Below are 23,587 nucleotides of genomic sequence, written 5' to 3'. Positions count from 1 at the left end.
TTTAGGAAGCATAGATGTGTCCTGAATATGAAAACATACAGAGCTCTTTTCCCAACGCTGAAATTTAAAGCAAGAACAAAGATGGAAATTGTTATGCTGCTTTTACAAAGCAGCTCATATGTTGTTAATGACAGAGTGGAACAAGTTTTGGCACTACTGTTAACTTCAGATCTTCTCCAGAAGTTGCAACATTTTTCTTAATTTAAATATCCGTGGTATTCAGTTGCTTAGCAAATGGTGTAATCTTTCAGGTTACTTTCCAGCTTTTCTCCACAGTCATAAGGACTCGTAAGTTTTTAAGGAACTGTTTTTAAGGAAAACTTCCCCCCCCTGCCCTCCCTGTGGCTTCAGCAACAGGTGTTCTTAGAGAAAAAGAGAGTCGTCAGTACTGCTTTGGGGAGCAAACACAGCGGCTCTTCATTAGAACAACTGGCTACCTAATATGCCACCTGAAAACATGACTTAATCAGTCCAGTGTAGAAATTAATGTGTAATGATTACAATAAAGCATCAAAAGCCCCACTGAGCATGGCACAAGAGTACTGGCAGGTTGCAGCCATCAGAGCCAGTGGCCAGGGTCCCTATGGCAGCTGGGGATTAGTTGAGGGAAGTTCTCAGGTGATTCTAGAAGGTGGATTCAGCCCTTTTGGCCCTGCTGGCATTGTATGATGAGGAAGGCAAAGTGAAGGGATCGGGTGAGGGATCTCCCTCAGCTCTTTGCCTCAGTCTGTGGAAATTGTCTGGATTAGCTCAGATTAATGTACTTCTGTTTAAAAGTTGAGACTATTCCGAGACATGTCTGATTCTACGTGGTTTCCGTTCCTGCAGGTATGGGGGATATGGCTGTGTCCAACTCCATTGGAAGCAATGTTTTTGATATTTTAATTGGCCTAGGCCTTCCGTGGGCTTTGCAGACCCTAGCTGTGAATTATGGATCATATGTAAGTACTGCATTTATTCACATGACTATTTATTTATTTATTTATAGAACAGATTTACTTAGAAGAAAAAATATCTAAAAATTCTGTAGACTGGATAAACAAATAGTTTTGCCCTGTTAGAACGTGGCAGAGTAGCAATGAGTTGTCAGTGGACATTCCCCATCCTTTGAGAAATACTTCCATTTCTTCTTTAAAGGCATCTGACTGTGCTGAATAAGCTAACTCAGCAGCCTGTTGCACTGTTAGACCATTCTCACAGTAAAAAAGCATTCTTACGTTTAAATGGAATTTCTGTATTCAAAATAGAGTGTGTTGCCTCTTGTCCTTTCAATGGATGTCACTTAGAAGAGTCTGGCTGCACCTTTTCTGTCTTCTCGCATGAGGTATTTGTACACATTGGTAAGATTCCCCTGGATCTCCTTCTCCAGGCTGAACAGTCCAGCTCTTTCAGCCTCTCTCTGTATGTCAGATTTATATCATCCTTAAATCATCCTGGTGGGCCTTCTCCAGAGTTACTCCAGGAAGTCCATTTCTTCCTTGTATTGAGGAGCAGAGCTGGACCAAGCACTCCACATATGTCTCACCAGTGCTGATCATCTCCCTCTACTTGCTGGCAATGCTTCTAGTGTAGACCTGAATGCTGTTGATGCTCCATGCCACAAGGGTGCATTGCAGACTTCAGCTTGGAGTCCACCAGGTTCAACAGGTCTCCCTATGCCAACATGCTTCCTAGCTGGTCAACCCTAGCAAGTACTGGTGCACGGGGTTATTCCTTCCCTGGAGCAGGAATTTTCATTTCTCTATATTCATGTTCATGAGCTTCCTACCTGTACATTTCTGCCCCTGTCTGAAACACTACCTGATGCTTCAGCTACCTCTCCCAGTTTATTATCAGCTGTGAGCTTGCTGTGGGTGCCCTCTGCCCTCTCATTCAGGTCATCAATATGGACATTAAGCCATGTTACTCCTTGTAAACCACTAGTGGCTGGCTTCCAGCTGCACTTGGAGCACAGCAGTTCACTCCACTGTCTGCTCATCCTTGGTCTATGGGGATGTTTGAGAGACAGTGTCAAAAGTCTTGCTAAGGTCAGCATAAACAACATCTGTTTCTCTCTCCTCATGCATCAAGTCCACCTCATCACAGAAGGCTACTGGGCTGGATAAATGTGATTTCCCCTTTATAAATCTCTTTGTCCACTCACAATCACCTCCTTGTCCTTCACATGTTTAGAAGTGCCTCCCAGAATTATTTGCCCCATCACCTTCCCAGGGATATAGGTCAGGCCAGCCAGCCTGTAGTTCCTTGGATCTTCCCTCTTCCTGAATATAGGAGTGCCAACACGAAGCAATGCTGTAGGAATTAAAAATCCCTTTCTTCAACAAGCAGCTTATCTGTAACTCACCTATATTTTTGCAGGAAAGGATGAAAACAAGTGGCTGAACAGAAGCAGCCAGCTTTCATGGAGGCATAACAATGTCCCTACTGTCTTGCACACCCAAAGTGTTCATTGTGCAGTGTGATCACATGGCTAGAAAAGGCAGTCTTGGATACAGCCCCACAATTAGCAAAGACAGTTTCCTCAGTTTGCACTCTCAGGTCCTGAATTTCTCTCTAAATCCTTGGGTAACTGACTTGAAAGCAAAACAACGCCCCTCCCCTCCATCCCCCTTGTTATTAGTAATTAATTATTTAAGTATTATTAAATTGCCAGAAAAGGCAATTGTTAGAGGTAGCTGGGTGAGGTGTAGCCTGATGACAGCATTAAGAGCTGCAAGGTGATTTTTTTTACTGAAGGAGCCAGGTCAGTGTGCCTGGCTTGAGGTCAGGAGGAGCAGAAGAGTAGTAGCTCCTGGCCATGGGAGCTGTGCCTGTGCCTGCTCACATGGGCAGGGTCTGTTCACATACTGGGGGCTCACAGACTCAGGCCAACCTCCTTGTACACCAAATCTGTGAGTCCGAAGCACTAGGTGGTCACAATTACTAGTCACAATTTAGTACTGCTCCTTTGGTGTTTGGCAGGATCCAAATTTGTCTTTGTTGCATCTCATCCAAAAGAGAAACTTCTCAAAACCCTCTGATGCCCTGTCTTGTGTGCAGACAGAAGGAGAGATTTGTAAGAGACCAAAAAAAAAACCAAAAAAGATTTTGCTTTATCATTATTACTTTTGCATTAACCATCCAAAACCATGATTGTCTCCCCAGAATGTTTAATACAAGAGGACTGTGGCAAAGGTAAGCTTTTACTGAAAGTAGAGAATAAATGCATTTTAATAAAGAAGCTGTTAGGGCAGTAATAGCTTTTGTGGAAGCCAAAAAAAAAAAGACTGTCTGATTTGGAAGTTAAGCTTTAATGCAGAATAGCCTCCAAAAGTCCCCTCCAGGCCTATTTTTCTGGGGGTCTAAACACTCAGCATTTTCTCCAGAGTATGTTATTTCTTCAGTATTATACTCTGTAAAATCCGTATGTATCTTTTTGTTCCAGGCTGCCTGACTCAGAATCCCCTGTAGCCAAATTTTGCTCCCTGTTAGTGTGCAGAGTTTGGGCATGTTGCCATGCAGAAACAAAGAGGATCTACTCCCTTTTTCTGTCCCTTTGCCCATGTGGTGGGTTGGCACATACATGTGGCAGCATGGGAGCCTGTGGGTTTGTGCATTCTGATCTTTCTCAGCCACAGGCAGTAGAGTGGCTTCAGTCACCAACCACCAACCAGCCCAGCAGCTGCTCCCAACCAGAAGATTTACAGGGTTTTGTTCTGAATGGTGCTTGCAGCTTCTGTTGTCCCTTTGTAGTGTGAGCCTGAATTTGAGCCTGCCTTAATCTCCCTAAGGGCTGGTGGGTGTTTTGGAGCCCGTTTTACAGATGTTGCATTTTGATTGGGGGTAAGTAGAGCTCTGGGTGAGAGGCAGCCTGCAAGCTTGTGGCTGGTTATGAGGCATCAATCTATTGAAAGCATGTTCTGCAAGGTCCCTGTTACTGCCTGGTTTTGTCATATGCCTGGCAGCAACCACAAGAAGCCCCATGCAGAATCAGAACGTCTTGTTTAAACAAGTTCACATAGTGCCTGAGGGTGGAAAAAATAGTTTGCAATCTAATAGACAAGGCAGGAAAAGAACAAGAGGGGACGTGTCATAGACAGCCTAATGGACTTGCTGGAGGTCACACAGTGGCAGAACTGGAAAGAGACTGTCAATCTCTTGAGACACATCCTGTCTCCTGGTTGCTAAATCACAGTCATTTTGGTTAAGTGCCTCTCTCCCCGTTCTGACTAGTCCTTTCCTAGACCCATTACTGATAGATGTTTTAGCTTATTACTTATTTTATTCTTCTTCTCTTGTTACAAAAAAGGAATGGAAACCCATTCTTTGCTTCTTAGGCAAGTCACGTTTTTTGAAGGTATTTCCCCTTTAAATGAAACACTTTTCTGTAGGCTGCAAGCCTCAGCCTGAACAGGGGCTGCACCTACATGGGTAGCAGGTTTCTCCAATGTCTAGTCTCTAACTCAGCTATATGTTTATTATTTTAAGAGTCCTTGTTATTTCTGGACACCTGTTAATGTCCAGACACTAACTCAGCCTTCCTCTGTGCTTCCCACTGGAGCTTCTACCTCCACTGCTCAGAGTCACTTGGTCACTTTAGTGCTGCAGCTCTGGCCTTCAGTTGTCAACCACAGCTAATCTAGCACGACAGCACGGCTTTTGGGGCAAAAGCAGCATCCCTCTGGACCTAGAGAGGGTCCAGAAACTTTGAAAGAGTTCACTTTCTCATCTCTTCCAGCTCTGAGTGTCAGACATGTTGCTGACTCTGTAATCCTGTAAGCATCCTTCCCCAGTGGCCCTGGCAAATCCAGAGTGGAAGGACATTTGCTCCGTGTCTTCCATCCAGTTGCTTCCCTCTGGAGTCTTTTTTTTTTATATAAAGCTGTAAGCCAGACATCAGACAGGAGTATTTTAGAGAACAGGAATTTTAGCCTAAGGATAAAACACCCTGAATCATTTGTTCACATCACCGTTTGGGAGTATACTCCTACATCTACCCATCACTCCTCTGCCTTATAACTTCAGCCAGTTCCAGCACAGCCTGGCAGTAAGTTAGGAGCCCTAGAGACTGACATTCCTTCCAGGCAAACAGGCAGATGGAGAGAGAAGTAACCCCAGTGTGAATCTTTGAAGACATCAGAGAATCCAGGGGGAAGCAGACACTTGGGGAACACACCCCATTGAGACAGCAAGTGTCACTGCTTTGCTACTCACTGACCAGTTTCCTACTCACTGTTTTAATCCCAAGGCACTATGGTTAAGCTTATTGCACTCGGGCAAAGCTGGCCTTCATCTTCTCACAGCCAACATGTCTGTGTCTGTTCCCTGCTGCATTCTGGCCTAGGCATCTTCATACAGACCACCTTGAATTCTCTGAGGAAAAAGGGAGCATAGGCTCAGTGGATCCCTCAGTCATCTGAGGACAGCAACTGAGTGGCTGCAGGGGTCCCTGCCTCCCACAGCATCACCCTTCACTGCTGTAGGTATTACTTCTCCTGTTCTGGGGTGCCGGTCTCTTTCCAGCTGTCATATTATGCAATGTGATGTGCTGGTATCACTGCAGCAGCAGTATGCAGCTTGGCAGGTTTTCTTGGATTAATCTATTGGCTGATCCCAAAAACCTATGGATGGGCATAACATCAGGTGCACACTGAAGATACTAACTAGTCCCTCCAATTGCCTGGGATAGTTTCCATTTATTGAGTGCATTTATTCCCTGGTTTCATGACAGGGAAACTGAGTTGATTATGCTGTGGTAGAGCAAAAATGTCTGGTCCCTTCCAGAGCTCCTAACAATACAGGAATCTTACCAACCATAACCTCTGTATGTCTTGCTTAATACCTATACTAAACTGAAGGAAAAGGATCCCCGAACAGACAGAAGACCTGCAGCTTTTTCATCCAAGTGACTGGAAACTTAGCAGAGTCCTTCTAGTATTTCTGAATGAGGTAGTTTTTCTCATATTTGGACCCTGGAGCAAAATCAGTTTGGGTTATGGGAATAGCTCCTTCTTTTCCCTTCAGCCACTGCCAGTAAAGAACTGAAGAATGGAATAGCATTTATCTTATTTCCATTTTTTCTCTGCTGCTTAGCTTCAGCCTGGGTTCCTTATTGCAGGAGCTGCATGAGAAGTGCTGAAGCTGGTTGCAGCATCTTTTTATTTGTTAAATAAGAAGCAGGGACAATGAATAGCATTGATTCAAGTTCAGACAGAGGAGATTTTGAACTTGAAAACCTTTCATCTGTGATCAGTCCAAACAGCATTCTTCTGGCTTGCTCTGGCCTCTAGATACAAGTCAAACCTCAGAGGAGAGCTTGGGAATGTTGATTTTTTTCCTCCTTGCAGTATGAGTGAGTGCTTCATCTGCAGGCAGTTCTCTCCTGGGGAAAAAGCATTTCCTGTTCCTAAAAGAACAAGAGAACTGAGCTTTTCCTTCTGTAATTAAGATGACTGCAGCAGAAGCCTTTTTTCTGCTCTTTGCTAAAATCTGAAACTATCTCCTTCATTACTGTGAGTTCTGAACATTCTGCTAGCCTTGTTTTCCCTGAACTTACATGTTGGCACAAACACTGAGAAAACCTGTTCCATTGCCTGACGCAGGAAATGCCACTCAATGTCTCATGAGAAGGCTGCTTGACTGATTTCTTCCCTGATTTGACAGATCAAGGGCACATTTTTCCTAAGCTTTTGTACCAAATTTCAGAATATTCTAAGCTCCCATGCTCACAGTTTGAAGTCATAATAAGAAATAGGGCAGTAATAATCAAGAGAAGTGGGAATAGTTTGTCAGTTAAAACTGTATTTCCAGAGCTTCGGGGGAATGTTTGAGTCAGCAGCAGGTAGTCCAAAATCAAATGCAGCAAAAGAAAGGATCCTTTAGGCAAGTGTACAACTAAAATGAGATAAACGAGAAATAGGTGAACGGTGGCTATTCAGCCTTGTTGGGACTTAACTGTCTCAGAACCACAAAGCAATACTGTGTAAGACAATTGATAGTTCTGTGTGATTGCTTTTTGAAATAAACAGGTGGGCAGTAGACTAGAGAATGTTGAAAGGCCACCAGAGCTGGAGGGAAGGTTAGAAAAAGCAGCACACCCACTTGCTGTGGCTTTTGTGATTCTAGCCATTGCTGTGAACAGAATGGCTGCAGTGTAGACCTGGGCCAAACAGAAGGGAACTGTAGGAAACCTCCAACATCAGCAGGTAGGATAAAGCAGTAGGAAGCTGTTACACCTGCCTTTTTGCTCTGATGAGCAACCCCTGCTGTGTGCCAATGAGTACAATACTGTGCAGGCTGGGAGCAAATCTGAACCTGCCTCCTTTGAAACCATATGCTCTTCTTGGAGATAGAAAATAATAGCAGTGTTTGTTAGAATTAAATGTTCCTGTTTTCATTAATATTTGGGGGATTTCCATTATGTGTATAGAGTACCAATTCCAGAGCTAGGCATAGGCTACCTAGGAGCTTTGGCAGCAGTCCTCTGGTGACTCTTAATGCAAGAATTAAGTACCTCAATGCCTTGCAGCACTTAAACACCTCTGCCTAGTAGCAGATCTGATAGAAGGGATTATGGGCTTAAATCCCAAACAATGTGGACTATTTGGCTCAAGCCAACCTCCCTCAACTACGGTACATGGGGATTGCTCTAATGTGTCCTGTGCATGAGGGAAGTTGCTGCTGACCAACCTGGCACTAGAAGCACCTTACACCACCAGCAGAAGGCTTACTGGAGAACATCTCTCCAAATCATCAGACTGTACCACCACCTTCTCCCCCCAAATGCTGGGTGGTGAGTTTCATCTAGCTCCAAGAGTACCTTTCTTCAGAGTCAGAATATTTAGCAAAAAACATCCCCCAAAGACTGAAGTATCATTACATTTTAGACCTGAACAAGCCCAGGCAACTTTTATACTCTTTTCAACATAAGCTGTGAAGTCTGCAAGAATCTCAAAGCACTATATTTCTCCAAGAAATCTTGACAATAAGAGGTGTCTGGGTAACAGGGTTGAACAGAAATTGTATCTCCTACAAGGGAGCTGTCTTACTGGTGTTAAGTCAGTTTCCTCCAGGGCTGTCTTAAATAACTTGGAGCCCCTGGGCATGGTTCCTGGACATGTGCCATTCTCCATGTGTGCAAAAGTCTAGTGAGGTCAGACTTGCAGCCTGTGCCAGCAGAGCACTGCATGCACAGCTCTGCACTGCTGGACCCCCAGTACACATTGTGCAGGGCTGCTCTGTGCATGAGCAGCAAGCCAAATAACTGGACTGCTTGAGTGCACACAGAGTACCTCCACAGTGTGTGTGCTGCCAGTCCAGTGCACCTGGTATTACACACGGGACCCAGCCATGGGATCCACCTCCCAGCTGTCCTAGGGCAGATCTGCTTTGGGGACAGACTCACACTGATGTCAGTTCCTTCCATCTGTATTTCTGTTATTTTTCATTTGCTTCTTATTGTTTTATAGCTCTACTAACCTGCTGTCTTTATCCTCTTCTGTTCCTTTTCCACCTGTTCCATGGCATGGCAGGGAGATACCACGTATGCATCAATTCCTGAGTCACTGTGGGAACGTCTGGAATTCTGCACAGATTTTATAGTGCTCTGAGCTCACCACAAGGTTTTTTACCCAAAGAGTTGCACTTTTTCTTCCTGAAAGTCCAGATGTGTTATGTATCTAGTTCAGCCAAATAAGCTTCGTGACAAAGTGCATTCCATAGCTATCGTTTCCTTATCCAAGTAAACCACTCTTTGCTACATACATAGAAGGATTTTGATCCTGCTGTCCCCTGGCAGAGTGAGGTATTGGCCAATGACCCTCATAAATGGTCTGATTTTTTGCAGATCAAAAAGCACTGCAAAGTGAAAACTTAGGAAACAGCTTTTCACCCCTCCCAGGAAATCCCTTCTTTGTATGGGAACAGTTGAGCCTGCTAAAGGAAAGTTCTTGTTTATTTAGATTAATTAATAGCTAATCTTATGCTCAACAGTGGCATCTGGGCTAGATTCCAGTCTAGGAGGATTGCTAGTCAAGCCTAAGATAAGAGCTGTTAACCTGGACTGAAATTCAAGTGTCTTAATGCAATATCACTGCAAGGGAAAATGGTGCTCAAGCTGCTGAAGGGGTTGCCACATTTGCCCATGTGGGGTCAGGGTGATGTGTCTGTAATGTTGATAAAGCTGTCAGAAATAATAAGCATGCACTTTTTATTTTTAAATAATCCCTAATGGCAACTTTTATTCCCCTGAATGACCTCCAAAGAGGAGCCTTGCAGACAGTCTAAAGAAAGCAGCCTCAAACATCTGTCTTGGGAACCACTGTCTTTGTCAAATTAGGCACAGAAGCCTTTGGAATGGTCTTCCCAAATGTCTGTTGGTGTTAGGGCAGCTAATGATGTAATTGAGAAGCATTATCTGCGCCTTAGGTTTAATTTAGACATTTTCCATGCTAAAATAACTCCAGCTGCCTTACTTGCTTCCTTTTCCTGTAGATTCATTTCTGATTGATGTATTTCTTACTGACAGTTTTTACAGATACTGGCACTGCTCAAACACAATTCCTGACCAAAACTCAGACAGGAATTTTATGTGAAATTATATCTGTCTTTCCTAGCCAGCTGCTGCTTTTTTGGGATAGTGGGGAAGGTAGCTTTAAATTTGCATTTCAGTCACACAAAGTCACTTGTCAGGCTTTTTTAGCATTTAGCACAACTAAAATGGAAATGTAGGTTAGCTGTAGTATATGAACCATTCAGATTAGTTTTTAGCAAAACCCTGAGGTTTGCTCAGGACTAGTATTAGAAGCTGAACAGACCTTAGAGACTTAAATCATTAGTCTGGGTTTGGAAGCAATATGTGGGTGAGAAGTTTTTCCTGACTGGGATACAAAATTATAAAAGTGCCTCAGCAGTCTTGCATTCATTAAATCATAATGCTGCTTATCATAAAATTAGCAATACACACTTCTCTTGTAAATGGGCTTCTTTATTGTCTAACTGCAAGGATGCAAGTATTGAGAAGTGGCCAGTGACACACGTGTTCCGTTATTTTTGGTGTTGACAGTTGAGAAAAATAGTATCACAGTATAGAAGTTCAGGTTGAATTAGTTATTGGACAGTTTAAAAAAGCAAGCAATAAATCCAGCGGTTAGGAAAAATAATGTGCTGTTTGAGGTGGATGAACTTCCATTCTGAGAACTATTTTCTTGTCTGCAGATCATTTGCAGGAACAAATGAATGCTTTTGGTTTTACTTGTGTACAAATGCACAAAAGGCCAAGCAATTAGAACCAGCCTATTTAAGGAAGATTGCTGCATTTAGTTTTGCTGTTTAACCTCAGCTCAGATTGGTGTGACTGCAAATATGCCGGCACTGCACAAAAGCAAAGTCTACTAGACAATACCAATGTCCTTTACTAAAGGATCCTTTAAAAATACTTGTACATCATTTTGTGCTAAAATTGATCTCTACACAGAAACTTAAGTAGCAGTTTGCTACTTTAAATAGTAATTTGTTTTGGTGAGTGTCAGTGGAAACTCAACTTCACATAGGGTTTTGTAGCACAGAAGGTGCAGGGAGGAACACAGTGTGCTGTGTTACCTTATAGTGGCCTTAAGATAATAAATAATAGTAGGTGGTCTAAAGATTTGCAATTTGGTCACCCACAGTGCCCACCCCACAGCTTCCAGCTATCCTGTTGCTTCCCTCAGAAGTCTCTCTGGCACAGTAGCCACTGCAGAAATGCCTTGAGAGACTCCAGCCCAGTGCTCCCTTGATGCTGCTGCAGGTGATAATATTTGAAAAGATCAAATAAAAACACCCAAAGGGGGAATGATGAAGCTCCCCAAGAGAAGAATGGGAAACTGAGGAGAAACGTGATCCTAGCTGAGGAACAGGATTGGAGAGGCAGCTTTATTCCTTGTAGCTTTCCAATGTAGGTGTAGGTTTATGTCACATAGAATCATGTTTTTAAATGTATTTAGAGCTTAAAGATGGAGGTGAGTGCCTCTGGTTAGATTCCAAAGGCTCTAAAATGGCAGCTAAACAGCTCCACAGCTTTGGGGACCTGTGTGTTGGTTCTCCATAGTGGATGTAATTGTGGCTCTGCCATAGAGATGGCTAAATCAGAGCCTGTTATGCCCCAGGGTACCTTAATGACTTATCTCTACATATCTCTACAAAGCCCTGCAGCCAGTAAGTAATCTCTTTGCCTTATTTGTCTCAGTGCTAAGTCATGTTCAGCCTGTGCTGGTGTGCAGGATATAAATGATTTTCAGCAGCTGAGGTTCAGGCTCTGAGATTACTGACTTGTTTCCTTCACTGAGATGGTAAGAGTAGAGAATAAATTCCATGTGTTTGTGTGTGTCCTTTCCTGTGAAGCAGTTATTTATGACTGAATACAAAATTTCCTTTCCCCTTTTTGTTCTTAGGGGACTCACATAGGAGTTAGTTGCCAAAAAGAAAATATAATTATATAACAGTCTAAGGGATGACAAAGCCCATATAGGGGTGGAGCACTTTGAAATGCTGTCAGGTCCTAAAGGTGCTACTCTAATTGTACTCCTTGTTTGACAATAGGGAGTAGGCAAAATAACCTGTGATGTAATGGTCTGACTTGGCATTTACATCTTGCAAGCCAGCATTTAGCAACTCAGCAGTTTGGGATTGCAGAATTCTCAGCAGAGGGAAATATTGTTGCTTGAATTTGTGATACCATTTTATAAACTTCCTTCTCTTTTTACAGATTCGTTTAAACAGCAGAGGACTTATCTATTCTGTTGGCCTCCTGCTGGCATCTGTTTTTGTCACAGTATGTATATAGTCTTTTGCTCTTCATTTCTAAATAAGTGGTTTTTATAAACATTCACCTGGTTTTTTTTTCACCTCCAGCTTTAATAGTGGTTGCAAAGTCTGTTGTTAAGGAACAGTCACTCCTGTTTTCAACTTCACAAAACCTTAATCTGGCACTTTGTGGAGCTACCGCTGTCACAGGATGACTCTCATGTATGTTTTTCATGAGAGAAGCCTGGTAATCAGTTATTAGTAATCAGTTATTTTTCATGCCAGAGTTGAAGCAGATCCCTCAGTGTACAATGAGATCCATTCTGCTGTTGGACCGGCAGACAAAATGTTGGGCAGTTTGCATTGGCCTTGTGTGGGAACCTTCTGAAATACAGCACAGACCAGAACAAGGAGTGCTGGACTTGACAATGAAATCAGGGCGTCATGTTCCCTGAGCTGTCCAAGTCCAGCACAGCAGACTAGAAGTGATAGAGAGAAGAGGACTTATGTGACATCTTCCAATCCTGAAACCAGCTGCTGTAGTGAATCCTCCTGTGAATTTCACACCAACACAATTCCCATGTACATCAGACTTTAATCTTTTAAGAGGTTTGTGTGGGAGCAAACTAAGCAAAGCCAAGCACAGCCTTGGACTGTGTGACTCTAGATTGAGACACAGGGGAGCACTTTTTTGTGAAGAAAAGGGAATTTGCCCTTTCTTCTTTATGAACAAAAAAGGAACTGGGAATCCCAAAACCATTTCTAGTTGGATTGAATTAAATGGCATTTCTTGCCAAAATGAAATTAATTGCAGGACATAAGACCCTTGGTCTTATGGAATTGAGGTGATGTAAGTCAGTGTGGCTTCAGTGGATACCAGGGGGACTGCTCTGATTTACTTCAGCTCACTTGTTACAGTGCTTGCATTATGATTGCTTCTACATGACCATGATCAGTAAGGAAGCAGTCAGCTTAATGCTCTTGTAGTTGTGAAGGGCATTTACCACTTTATTCAAAATGTTCCTGCTGTGGTGGTTTATTCTGTGTTTATTGTAGGTTTTTGGCGTCCACATGAACAAATGGAAACTGGATAAGAAGCTAGGGTGTGTGTGCCTTTCCCTTTATGGCATCTTCCTGTGTTTCTCCATCATGACAGAATTTAATGTTTTCACATTTGTGAACTTGCCTATGTGCAGAGATCACTAATGCAGGTGGCAGACTGTCGGGAGGAACTTCCTTCTTACCTGTGCAATACAAACCACGGCTGGCATCTCCTGAACGTGGTGCACCTCCAAGTCGTGATGTAGATCCCGCCCACTGTTCATAGGACCCGTGGCCCCATCTAGGTCTGCCCTCTCCCAGACGTCCTCCAGTCTGGAAAAATCCTGCATCTATGTGAAGATTATTTTTTTCAACAGTCATGTGGTTTCCTAGGTCAGTTCTTGAACAGTGTGACTGGGACTCTTCTAGATGAACTGGCTGCTAACTGGCATCAAGCCAGGCAAAACTGGTCTGCTACAATTCCTTCTTTTTTTAAGTTATTTGGTGGAAGACTTATCTAATTTATGATTTAAGACTATTGCTACAATGCAGAAAAGAAGGTATGTTGTTCAGGGGCTGATTTTCAAGCAGAACTATGGGAATTTTTTTTTGGTTGGTTCGGGGTTTTTTTTTAGTTTTCTTTTTTGGTTTTTGGAGTGGATTTTTTTTTGTTTGTTTGTTTTTATGTTTTGGTTTTTTATTGCCAGAGGTCAGCATCCTTTCTTGCAGCTTCTCCTTCTGAATACTGGGTCTCCTGCAACCATCCAAAGGTCACAGGGCAGTGTAATATGGGAATACAATTCAAGGTACTCAGCATACAAATGGATTTATTGCATATTAAGAGAAGACTGTCAAAGCAACAGACAATGACTTCTTACCATAAATAATGAATCTTCTACAAGTGTGATGAGAAATGCAATGTAAACATGGATTCAAAGGGTAAACACTGCTACCATTTTACTACTAATGTTGGAGTTTTACTAGCTGTTTTTGGTATTTCCAAGCAATAGTTTGATTGCCAGCCCAGGAGGGCTACCAAGGAGATGTCCTGGTTTTTAATGATCTGCATGATGAAACAGAAGGTGAGAACTGTCTCTGCTTCAGCAGATCTCTTGTTTTGGGGGGGATTCAATAGTTGATGTCTTATTTGTTCTGAGAAGGGTGTATGTATTGGAACTTTTCTAAATTAGTTAGAGACACTGGTTTCTTAAAAGGAAAGAGGCATATTTTGCACAGATATAGTTACTGATGTAGTTTGCCACTCTTTTAAAGAATACACTGGACCTGGCCAGATATTTGTCTTCTTAAGCAGCTGCACTTATCTGATGACAGATCATGTGGATTCGTCACCCCTACTTTGAGAGGGAGGAAGACACAGAGAGATGGCAGTTTTTAAAAAGTGGAATATCTTCAATGCAGACTGGCTCACAGATCTTAAGTTATTGTGAAAGTTTAGCTATTCATTGTTCCAATATCCCTGCTAGATTTTGTGTAATTCTGTATTAATATGCAGGCAGATTCCATTCATGAGAAATACCATTTTCACCTGTATGTATTGATACTGTGGATTCTTGCCAATGCTGGCCCTTGTATTTACTTTAAGTACTGATCACTTTTGATTCATTTGGTATGTTTTTTCTGCTTTCTTGTATATGTTCTACTATGAAATGTATTAAGATACTACCAGCTAGGCGAATGTTTTTGTCTATGGTACAAACAGTGGCAAATATTGGTAGTAAAGGTATAAACTCTACCTGAATGAAAGAAAGGGGAAAAAATAACAAACAACAAAACACCAAACCCTAAGCTATAGCAGGAAAAAAACCTTCCAACTGAAAAAGAGAGCTCCATTCACAGACAGCCAGTTTTTATTCCACATGCACTTTTGGAAGTGGTTTTTTTGTTGTTTAATTTTCTTTGGACAAAATGTTGTAAATCAAAATACTTGCACCCTGTGGTTTCCATTTGCCTCAGCACCTGATTTTCTTTCTTTGTGACACTACAAACGTGTTGGAGGCACTCGCAGCCATTGCACTGCTCGTGTCGGGCAAGTCCAGTGGAAAAAGCCATAACACTGGCCTTGGTGAAGAAAGTGTGCTCATGGATCCCTGGAAAGAAGAAGGAAGGGTCCAGGACAGGCAGTAGGTAGAGTCAATTATGTGCCTGTGTCCTCATTTTTCATTCTGGAAAACACTTGTGTTGCTACCTGTCAAGCTATGCAGTCTGTTGTTTGAGCAGCCTTCTTGTAGCTGTGCCCACTGGAAGTCCTTGTACGGTGGGGAACCCACTGTACCTTTCCCTGGTGGGTTGTTTTGTCACTGTTGTTTCTTTTTTGTTTGTTTTCATTAGTGAGATTACTACTAATAATAATAATAATCACTAAAATGCCTAAAATACTTCCTTAAATCTAAAAATGTTAGCAACAATGTGGCACATTTCACTAAATTCCACCTGCAAGCACACAGCTGTACTCTTGTACCAAGACGCAGTTGCTTCTGAGCAGAGTGCTTCCTTGCTGACAGAAGGGACAGATTTGGGGAAGAAAAAAAAAAATTTAAAAAAGATGAGAAATTTCACATCAGGGCCTATTATTACTTCTATTTTGAATATTTATACTGCTGCTCCAATGGAGCCAGTTGGATCTATTTCTACGAAATAGCCATTACCTATCCCATGGCACAAAAACTGCATGAGTATTTTCTAGTAACTTTTCCTATGGGTGTGCATTAAATACTGTAGTATATCATAGCTTTGCATTGTGTGTAAAACATGAAATACCTTGTTTGGACACTCGTGTGTTGTGCAAGAATGTTTTGCAAGTTTTTTGTTCTAAGCAGAAGGAAAAGGTACTGCCATTACCTGTGCCATGTATGAATTGACAAGCACTTCATATATTTACAATTTAAGCAAGATGTGCTTACGATTTGCAACCAAATCAACCGGTGCAGACCTAGTTCGGAACAGGATAGACCAACTGAATGTGTGCATCCTTTTTTTTGTCTCCCAAAGAGAGCCTCTCAAGTCTGCTAGCATTATCAAAGCCTGTGGATGTGCCCAAAGCAAAAAACTTGAGCCCTTTTTAGTATCCTTCTCGTATGACATCTCAAAAGCTCCCACAGACAGTGATGTGAGTAGCCCCAGGAGCAGTGGTGTGGATGGGGGCTAGGGGCAAGGAGGGATCTGGGGCCCAAAGGGGCTGCAGAGGGACCCCGGGGTGGGGGAATACCGAGTGAAGCCAGGATGGGTTGGGTGTTTTGAATATGACTGTAATTCATTTGCAGTTCTGTTCTGAATGCAAGGGTCACCATCATGTCTGAGGCTGCTCCGGTGGCTGGACCAGTCCCCTGTTTTTGTTTCCTTCCCTAGCAGTTTCAGATGATTCTTAATGAGTGTTTCACAGGGAGGTGAAAGAGCATTTTCCTCAGCAGAGAGCTCTTCATGGCAGCTCTGGCCCAATTTCAGTGAGTGATCCCTTGCTAGCTTCAGCTCAACATGGGGATGGCCTTCCTTTGACAGCAGTTCAAAGGCAGATTGATAGGAGATTTTCACTGGTATAATCTGGTTCTTTGCCTGTGATGCTACTTGTCTGCTTTGTCAGCTTTCTGTCCTAAGCTGTATCATTGAGATCAATTGATTAGCATGCTTTGGATTTGTGATATTATGCTTATGAAAAATGAATGCTTGCTCTTAACAGTCTTAATAGATGCCTGATGGCTTTTTTCTTGACAAAACACAGCAGGTACAACAACAATCTAGTTTTAGATAAACAAAATTCAGTGTAGGTGGAGCAACCTGAAGGTAACATGTAATATTCTGCTGTCAGAACAGGAATTTTTATATGTCTTTTCCAAATAACAGCATTAATATTTGTGGGATAAAATATTGATTTAATATTGTTAGTAGCTTTTTAGAAAAACTTAACTTTCTGCTGAGTGACAGATGTTTCTTAAATCAAAATTTTTTGGAAGCCCATACCCTTTCAAGTAAAATTCACTAAGATGCAATAGTGCAAGGTTTATCTATGTCAAAATCATACCACTAGAGCTTTAAATTTGTTTAAATATTTACTTTAAAAATTAATCTCAGTGGACCATGCTTAGCTGGGTTTAAATCTGCCTGTATTCATGAAATTTCACAGGATCTTTATCTAGTGTAAGGTGGTCTGAAAAAGACAAATCCAGGTAAGAATGTCCTTTTTAGGTTTGTACAGCTTTAACTGAATCAGTTTAAAGCCATGCTCTTAAAAAAAGCAGTGGAAGTTTGAGTATTTGTAAGACCTCAGTCACTTCAAGCAAATGCCAAGTTTTGAGTATGCTGAATGGGTGCACAAAGTGTAATGCAAGGCCTAAAGTTAAAGGAAGAAGTTTTTTGGTATTCACTGACTTGAGTGAATCAAGTGTTGAAATCAGTGGCAAAACCCCAGTGATTGTTTTGTTTCAATTTCAATATTGTTTCAATGTTCATCTTTGCAGCAGTAAGTCCTGAATAGGGCTGTTGCACTTTGTTTTTTAAAGATGAATGAACTTTTTATTTTTACATCTGAATAGATGAATCAGTAATTATTAATACAAGAGGCCATCTTAAGACTCCCTTAAGAGTTACATGTTCTGTACATTAGCACCTTGTGGCCTCAAATCTGAAGCATATTTCATAAATGCATCTACTTTCGCCCAGACTCTGGCTTATTTGGCTGCATCTCCAGAGTCAGTCTGAGGTGTGGACAAATCCGTAGCTTTTGGAAAACTTTTCTTTATTCACAGGAAACCAGTGAGGGAAGAAATGGCAGTTTGTTGCATTGTGCGCCAGGGGATAAAATTTGTTTGTGAATTCTATTCTTCACTGCCCTAAAACAGCCTGAGTTCTAGGCCAAGCTATTCAAGTTTGGGCAGAAGCATCTAATTTCAGAAAACCATCTAAAAAAAGCACAGTTTGTTTAGAGCAACAGTTTTTGTAACATATTTGTATAGTTAAAATGACCTTATGTGGTATATTTTAGGTAGTCTTTTTATCTTACGTTTTCTAGGAGCCTTGCAAAACAAGTTTTAAACCTTTCACACCAGAACAATGTGACAGAAACCATGTCAGTATAATCTGTGTCTGCCAGGTAAGGATTTGAATGGTGCTAGAAGTCAACATGATCATTTTAACAGCAATGATTTAGCATAACCTTTCTATTGCCAGTTGAGGGAAAACATAACATTGCATGCCTGAACCCATGAGAATGGTTGCAGTTGATAACAGATCTGCTCAAACACTGAGGATTTGTCTCTGAGGTTTTCCATTGGTGTGCCCAGCAAACAGAGCTGGGAGCTTGGATTCCCCACATCCCAGCTGCATGCAGCTGCATCTGTAGGCACAGACAGTGAAGTGTGAAGGGTTACACCCAGGGCCCTTTGATGCTGTTGACTACTTCTGAGCTAGCACTTGAAATTAAGTTGAACGTCGTACTACCAAAACATGTTTTTACATCCTGACTTTGAGTCCTGGTAGAGGTTGTGTGTAAAGAGGATTAACTGTGATCACTGGAATGCAGAAGGCTGGAGTTTTCATCATACCACCTACAAATACAGAGTGCACTCCCCACCCCACAATCAAGGACACGTGTGTAGACAGATGTGTTCCAGCTGCAGCTGCGCCAGGTAACATGGTCCCCCCCTGCAGCAAACACCTGTATCCCTTTGCTGAAGCTGACCACCCGTCTAGCAGAGCCACTCCTGTGAGTGCACACTGACCAGTGGCAGAACAAGGGGAGCTTGTTGGAGCTTGTGGGTGGAAAGTTGTTTCTAGGAAACAGCTGTTTTGGGAGAATTCATCCGCTGAGATAGCAGAAATGGGATGTAGGTTTTGATACAGTAAACTGATGGGAGAAAATGCAAGGAGATCTTTGTATGGCACACCAGCCTCAGGCAACATGACTCCAAAACAGTGCCAGTTTACTGTCTGCCTTTAAAATGTCCCAAAACCTTAACATAGCCAGTCTTTACACAGCACACAGGGAGACTTTGCAGGATGTCTTTTCAACTGTTCAGAGGGCAGTTTGCAGGTATCATGGTACTTTGTATCTTCAGTGGCCTCAAAATGAATGAAATAGCTACAGCCCTGCTCAATTCTGGTTAAAGGTACTCTTTACATACTAAACGTAAGTGATTGTATACATGATGTGGGCCTTTTATGCTTTATGAAGCCACGCTATTGCTATCCTATAGTAGTTTCACTGAAGGATTCAGTCATAAGTTCATATAATTAATTGGCAGATTTCTAGCATTATTTTTTTTTTAATGTATAAATGTAGATTTATGTTCAAGCAACATATATATACACACACACATATGCACACACTTTATGTAGAATGTTCTGTTGTTAAAATTAATCCCTGTGGTAAGCAGCTGCCATCTGCATAGGAATAAAACCTATCATGGCAGCTCCTAAGATGCAAATTGTGTCAGTCTTTAAGATGGTCTTAGACACACCTATTAGTAAATGCAAGAGGTGGATACTAGTTTCCACATTGTATTAGCAAGGTATTGTGAGTGGTGCATGGCTGTTGTGTATCTATAGTACAGCAGGTCAAAAGCTTAAACAGCTTATTGTTGTACATCAGAATTATTAATTGTAATTATTGTTAGTAATTTGAAAGTAATTTGAAATTCTAGTTGAATTTTGTGAACATAATGATGACTTTGAAAAATAAGAGCATGTGTGAGACATTGAGGAGCTCAGGAAATTCAGTGCTAAAGTATTTATACATTTTATTTGTTTATTTATCATAAAGAAGAACTGAGCCCCCAATTCAGGAAAACATTTCCCCATGCTGGCAGAAGATTTAGGAACCTAATTTCAGTCCTCACCTAAGCTAAGGCCAGGTTTTCCTAAATCAGGAACCAAGCAGATCAGCCATTAAAAGTGTCCTTTAGAGTGGCCACAGAAAGTGGTGAGACCTTCTCAGGTGCTTCCTGTAGCTTGTATTAGTAGAGAAGCTAAGGAACACTGAGAGATCCAAAGATGCTTCTGCAGTGCTCACCTCTTGATCTATACGAGTATAAGTATATAAATAGCAAATACAAATTGCACTCTATAATATCACTGTCAGAAGGTGTTGTTTGCAATAATCGGAACTCATGCTTCATAGAATACCAACGTATTGGGTATTTTATTTTTTTTAGCAACCTTATTTTAGTAAGGAAGTAGTCTTCTTTTGCCTGGTTTTCCCCTGCTCCCAGTAGCAGTAAATGGCTCTGGTTAAATGTGAAGAACTCTCCTTAAAATGGATGTCATGCGCTAGCAAATGCTTGGGTGAAACTGACATTTAGTGTCCTGGCTTTATGACAGGATGGATATTTTTCACAGCAGACAAGGATCTGCACCTTGAAGTCCTGCAGTAAAAATGGTACCACCACCTCACAAATCATAGATCTCTGTTGTAGAAGAATGTATCACATCATTGCTATGGGTGTGAATAGCAGTAGGACTTCTCATAGGGAAGTACAAGAGCAAGGATGAAATCATTTTACAGATACTACTGGGGGGAAAAAATGGAAGCCTGTGTTTCATCAGCACTTAAAGACCCGGGGATTTCTCAGAACAAGAAAAGAATGGAAGATAAAGGCTGAATGGATGAAGGACTGCATCAGTCTTTGATAAAAAGTTTGCTTTATTTTTTGCATAAAGTGAGTTTCCACATTCTGTCAAGCAGAGTACAACTCACCTGAGTTGTTCATCCAGGACTCTCGGAAACCTTTTCTTTCAGTACTTCTCACTTGTGAGTCAACCTCTGATTGTAACATACATTCTGATACATTCTGTATCTCAATATTCTTTTGTAAAATTGCACAATTCTTAGATCAAATGAGGAAGCACAGAACTTGAACTACAACAAGTTCTTGACAAAAAGCCAAAGCAAGGTGTTTGTGGAATAACTTGGTTCTTAGGGAGATTTTTTTAAGTGGATGACAAAAGCAAAAGACACAAACTATGATTCTGTGTTATGCAGCCACCATGAGGAGCAAGAGCAAATGAGAGTATTACAGCATCACAGAAAGCAGATGATTGTGTAATTAGGCTCATGCCGAGTTTTGCAGGGGTTGCATTTACATGGAGGTTTGCCTGAATACTAGAGCTCTTGCCCTCCTGATGAAAGGGATTGCTCCTGGTAAGAAATGCTGCATGCCTTTATCAGGGAGATGTGGAGAGATACACCAAAACCAATGTCTCTGCCTTGGCTGTATTTTATCTGTTGCATAGGTGATTGCGTGAATGTGCTAGCAGCAATCTGTGTAGCTGAGAGGTGAGCTGGTGTGCATTGAATACTGCTGTGCCCTGAAGATTTAAGGAGAAACTTTACTTCATGTTCCTTTGAGGAACAGTTAGATTGGCTTCACTGTCTGTCCTGGTGAAGCTGAGCATCATTACAAGGCCCTTTGTGCAGGCAATGTTTGTAAGAGACAGCTACAGGAATGAATGATTACATCATCCTCACACTGAAGTTTGTTTCAAGGCTGAAACCAAAAGAGGAAGATACTTGTTTGAGGATCTTGTGGGAGTTTTTTTGCTGTCTGTCTAAATCATCTGCAATCTGAAATCCCTTGGTAGGGACTTGGCTGTGGTTCATGTGTTCCTGTTGCTAGTGCATCTGCCAAAGCTTCAGCCAGCGGGGACGTGCAGGAGGATAGGGCAGGTGCTCCTCTCCACTCTGGTCTGACATGGGTGTGTGGCAAGCAGCCCCACAGGGTGAGGTTCAGTCCTGCCTGCAGGCCCACCACAAGTGTGGCAGTGGGGTTCATGCACTAGTGAAGCAGATTTCACTAGACCAAAACGGTGAACCCTTAATCCTCAGCTATGATGCACATGTTTCAGGGGCCACTGCCCTCTCCCACACCTCTTCCTCCTCCCTGGGCTCTTCTAGCATTTTTTTGGACCATGCCCTCATTAACCTCAATACTTTTGATAGTTCCCATTTGTGCACTAAAAAAAAAAACTAAACGTAGCTGAATTCTCAGAAGTGTTGTGCTCTTGCTTGGAGCACCAGGGCAATGGGCGCTATTGGGTGCAGGTTCTCTTGAAAAACTTCCCTTGGTTTTTCTTCTCTTTGCACAAGCTTTGCCCACTGGTGGTCCAGGGTGAGTTTCCAGGTAAGAGTCAGATGCTGTGAGGACAGCCAGTTGCTTTGCACATGGGGCCACCTCTAGCACTTTGCAGCCCTTCTCAGAGTCCAGCCCAAACTGTTGTATTCACATGGCACCATCCCTCACCACATCAGCCCTGTCAGATCCAGCCTTGGTCTGCACCCCATGGTCAGCTCTGCACCACCAGGGCAATGCAGGGAGGGGTATTTAAATCCTTGGGCTGGCTTTTCCAGGATCTGATTGTTTCCTGGAGCTCTGATGGCAAACTTGTTTTTGTACCATGGCTAAAGTCTTAGACTGCTGAGTGCAATCCCTGCTGTCTTGTTCTGAAGCAGAGGGCAATGGAACTGTACAGACTTCTCTGAGTTATTTGCATGGTGAGTTTTCTACTTGATGGTGCAGTTTATGGCATCAGAGCTGCAGGAAGCACAGCAAGAAGTGACTGATATGAACACCTTTTGTTTGATTTGAGATCAAATGGCACTGTCTGGGTTCCTTTTCTTTGGGAAGATTCTGTGATGCTTCTAAACATAAGGAAGAAAATGTTGGTTGAACTGAGTGCAAATGCTCAAATAGTGTATGCTCATTTACAGCCAACCAGAAAACAAAATAATTGGTGGCTACTGGTAATACCATTCTACTCAAAATAGCTTTTTGAGTCATCTTAGAAGTGTTAAAATGGTGGAGCCACTGGTGGAGACAAATGGTGGAGACAAAACATTTGTTACCTTTTGAAATGAGTTACAATGGTTTTGTCATTCTTGTACAAGTATTATAAGGTCAGTCTTTCTCTATGTTTGTTTTACAACTTGTTGTAGAATAGTCTTCTATGCATAGCTGTTCCACTTGCCTGTGTAAGTTACAAATTTAACAAATGAAAGCATGCATTTTTCTCTGCTGGTAAGCTATGAAATGGAAACTTGTATTTCTGTGTTTTTAATGTGTTACACTATAAACAAAATTCACAGCACTATTGTCTATGGAATATCAAAAAGTTTTATTAGAATGAATTACTTTAAATGTTTTGTAATTTGATTTAATAATGTGTCAGACATCTACACTAAGACAATATAATGTTTATCAATAAAAACATCCTCTCTTTGTACTAACTTACCACTTTAGGGTGTGCTTGGATATAGGAGTAGAGCACCCCTGCCAGTCACAATTCCACGTTTGGCGTGTTTCTGAGAATGCTTTGTTCCACTGAGTGGCTTTGTACCACTCATCTGACCTGAGCGTTGGATTAGGGAGTGAAGGAAGAAGAAAAGAGAGTTTTTGTATTTTGTATTTCCTCTGCCACTTCATGTGTATTTGCTGTAGAGGTGTGTGCACCTCAGTAGTTCCTGTATAAGTAAGCTGGCTCATGTGGGAGTCCAAACAGAAACAGACACTGGGTTAATTTTGTTTGCTATGAAGAGTCAAGTTCTGCTCTATCACAACAACATGGATCTGAAATTGCTGCAGTGAAGGTAGTTATTCTCTTGCAGACAAAGGGTGGTGGGAGTTGTCTCTCCCAGCGGGAAGGATCCTTGCCTGTATTCAGCCATTGATAGCCAGGGTTCTCCCAGCCAGTCCTCCCTCCAAAGTTATTCCTGGAGTAATAGTAATTATGAAGTAGTATTTTCAGTAATGCTTGGAATAATAATGAGACAGAGCTGCTGTTA

General features: G+C 41.9%; 1 protein-coding gene across 5 annotated transcripts in view; it reads left to right on the top strand.

Moving 5' to 3' along the window:
* LOC139793865 (sodium/potassium/calcium exchanger 3-like) overlaps window positions 1–23,587 on the top strand; it is a 208,531-nt gene that overhangs the window by 113,429 nt on the left and 71,515 nt on the right. For 4 of the 5 annotated variants that reach the window (XM_071738730.1, XM_071738729.1, XM_071738731.1 and 1 more), the window contains exons 15-16: window positions 829–941; window positions 11,723–11,788. In XM_071738730.1, coding sequence (XP_071594831.1) covers window positions 829–941; window positions 11,723–11,788 — 179 coding nt within the window. Of the gene's footprint in view, window positions 1–828; window positions 942–11,722; window positions 11,789–12,816; window positions 23,033–23,587 lie in introns of those variants that run through there. The other variant, XM_071738739.1, reaches the window with a different exon arrangement.

The sequence above is a fragment of the Heliangelus exortis genome, chromosome 3 (assembly GCF_036169615.1).
Source record: "Heliangelus exortis chromosome 3, bHelExo1.hap1, whole genome shotgun sequence".
Taxonomy (NCBI): domain Eukaryota; kingdom Metazoa; phylum Chordata; class Aves; order Apodiformes; family Trochilidae; genus Heliangelus; species Heliangelus exortis.
This window is presented reverse-complemented; position numbering and strand designations above follow the sequence as displayed.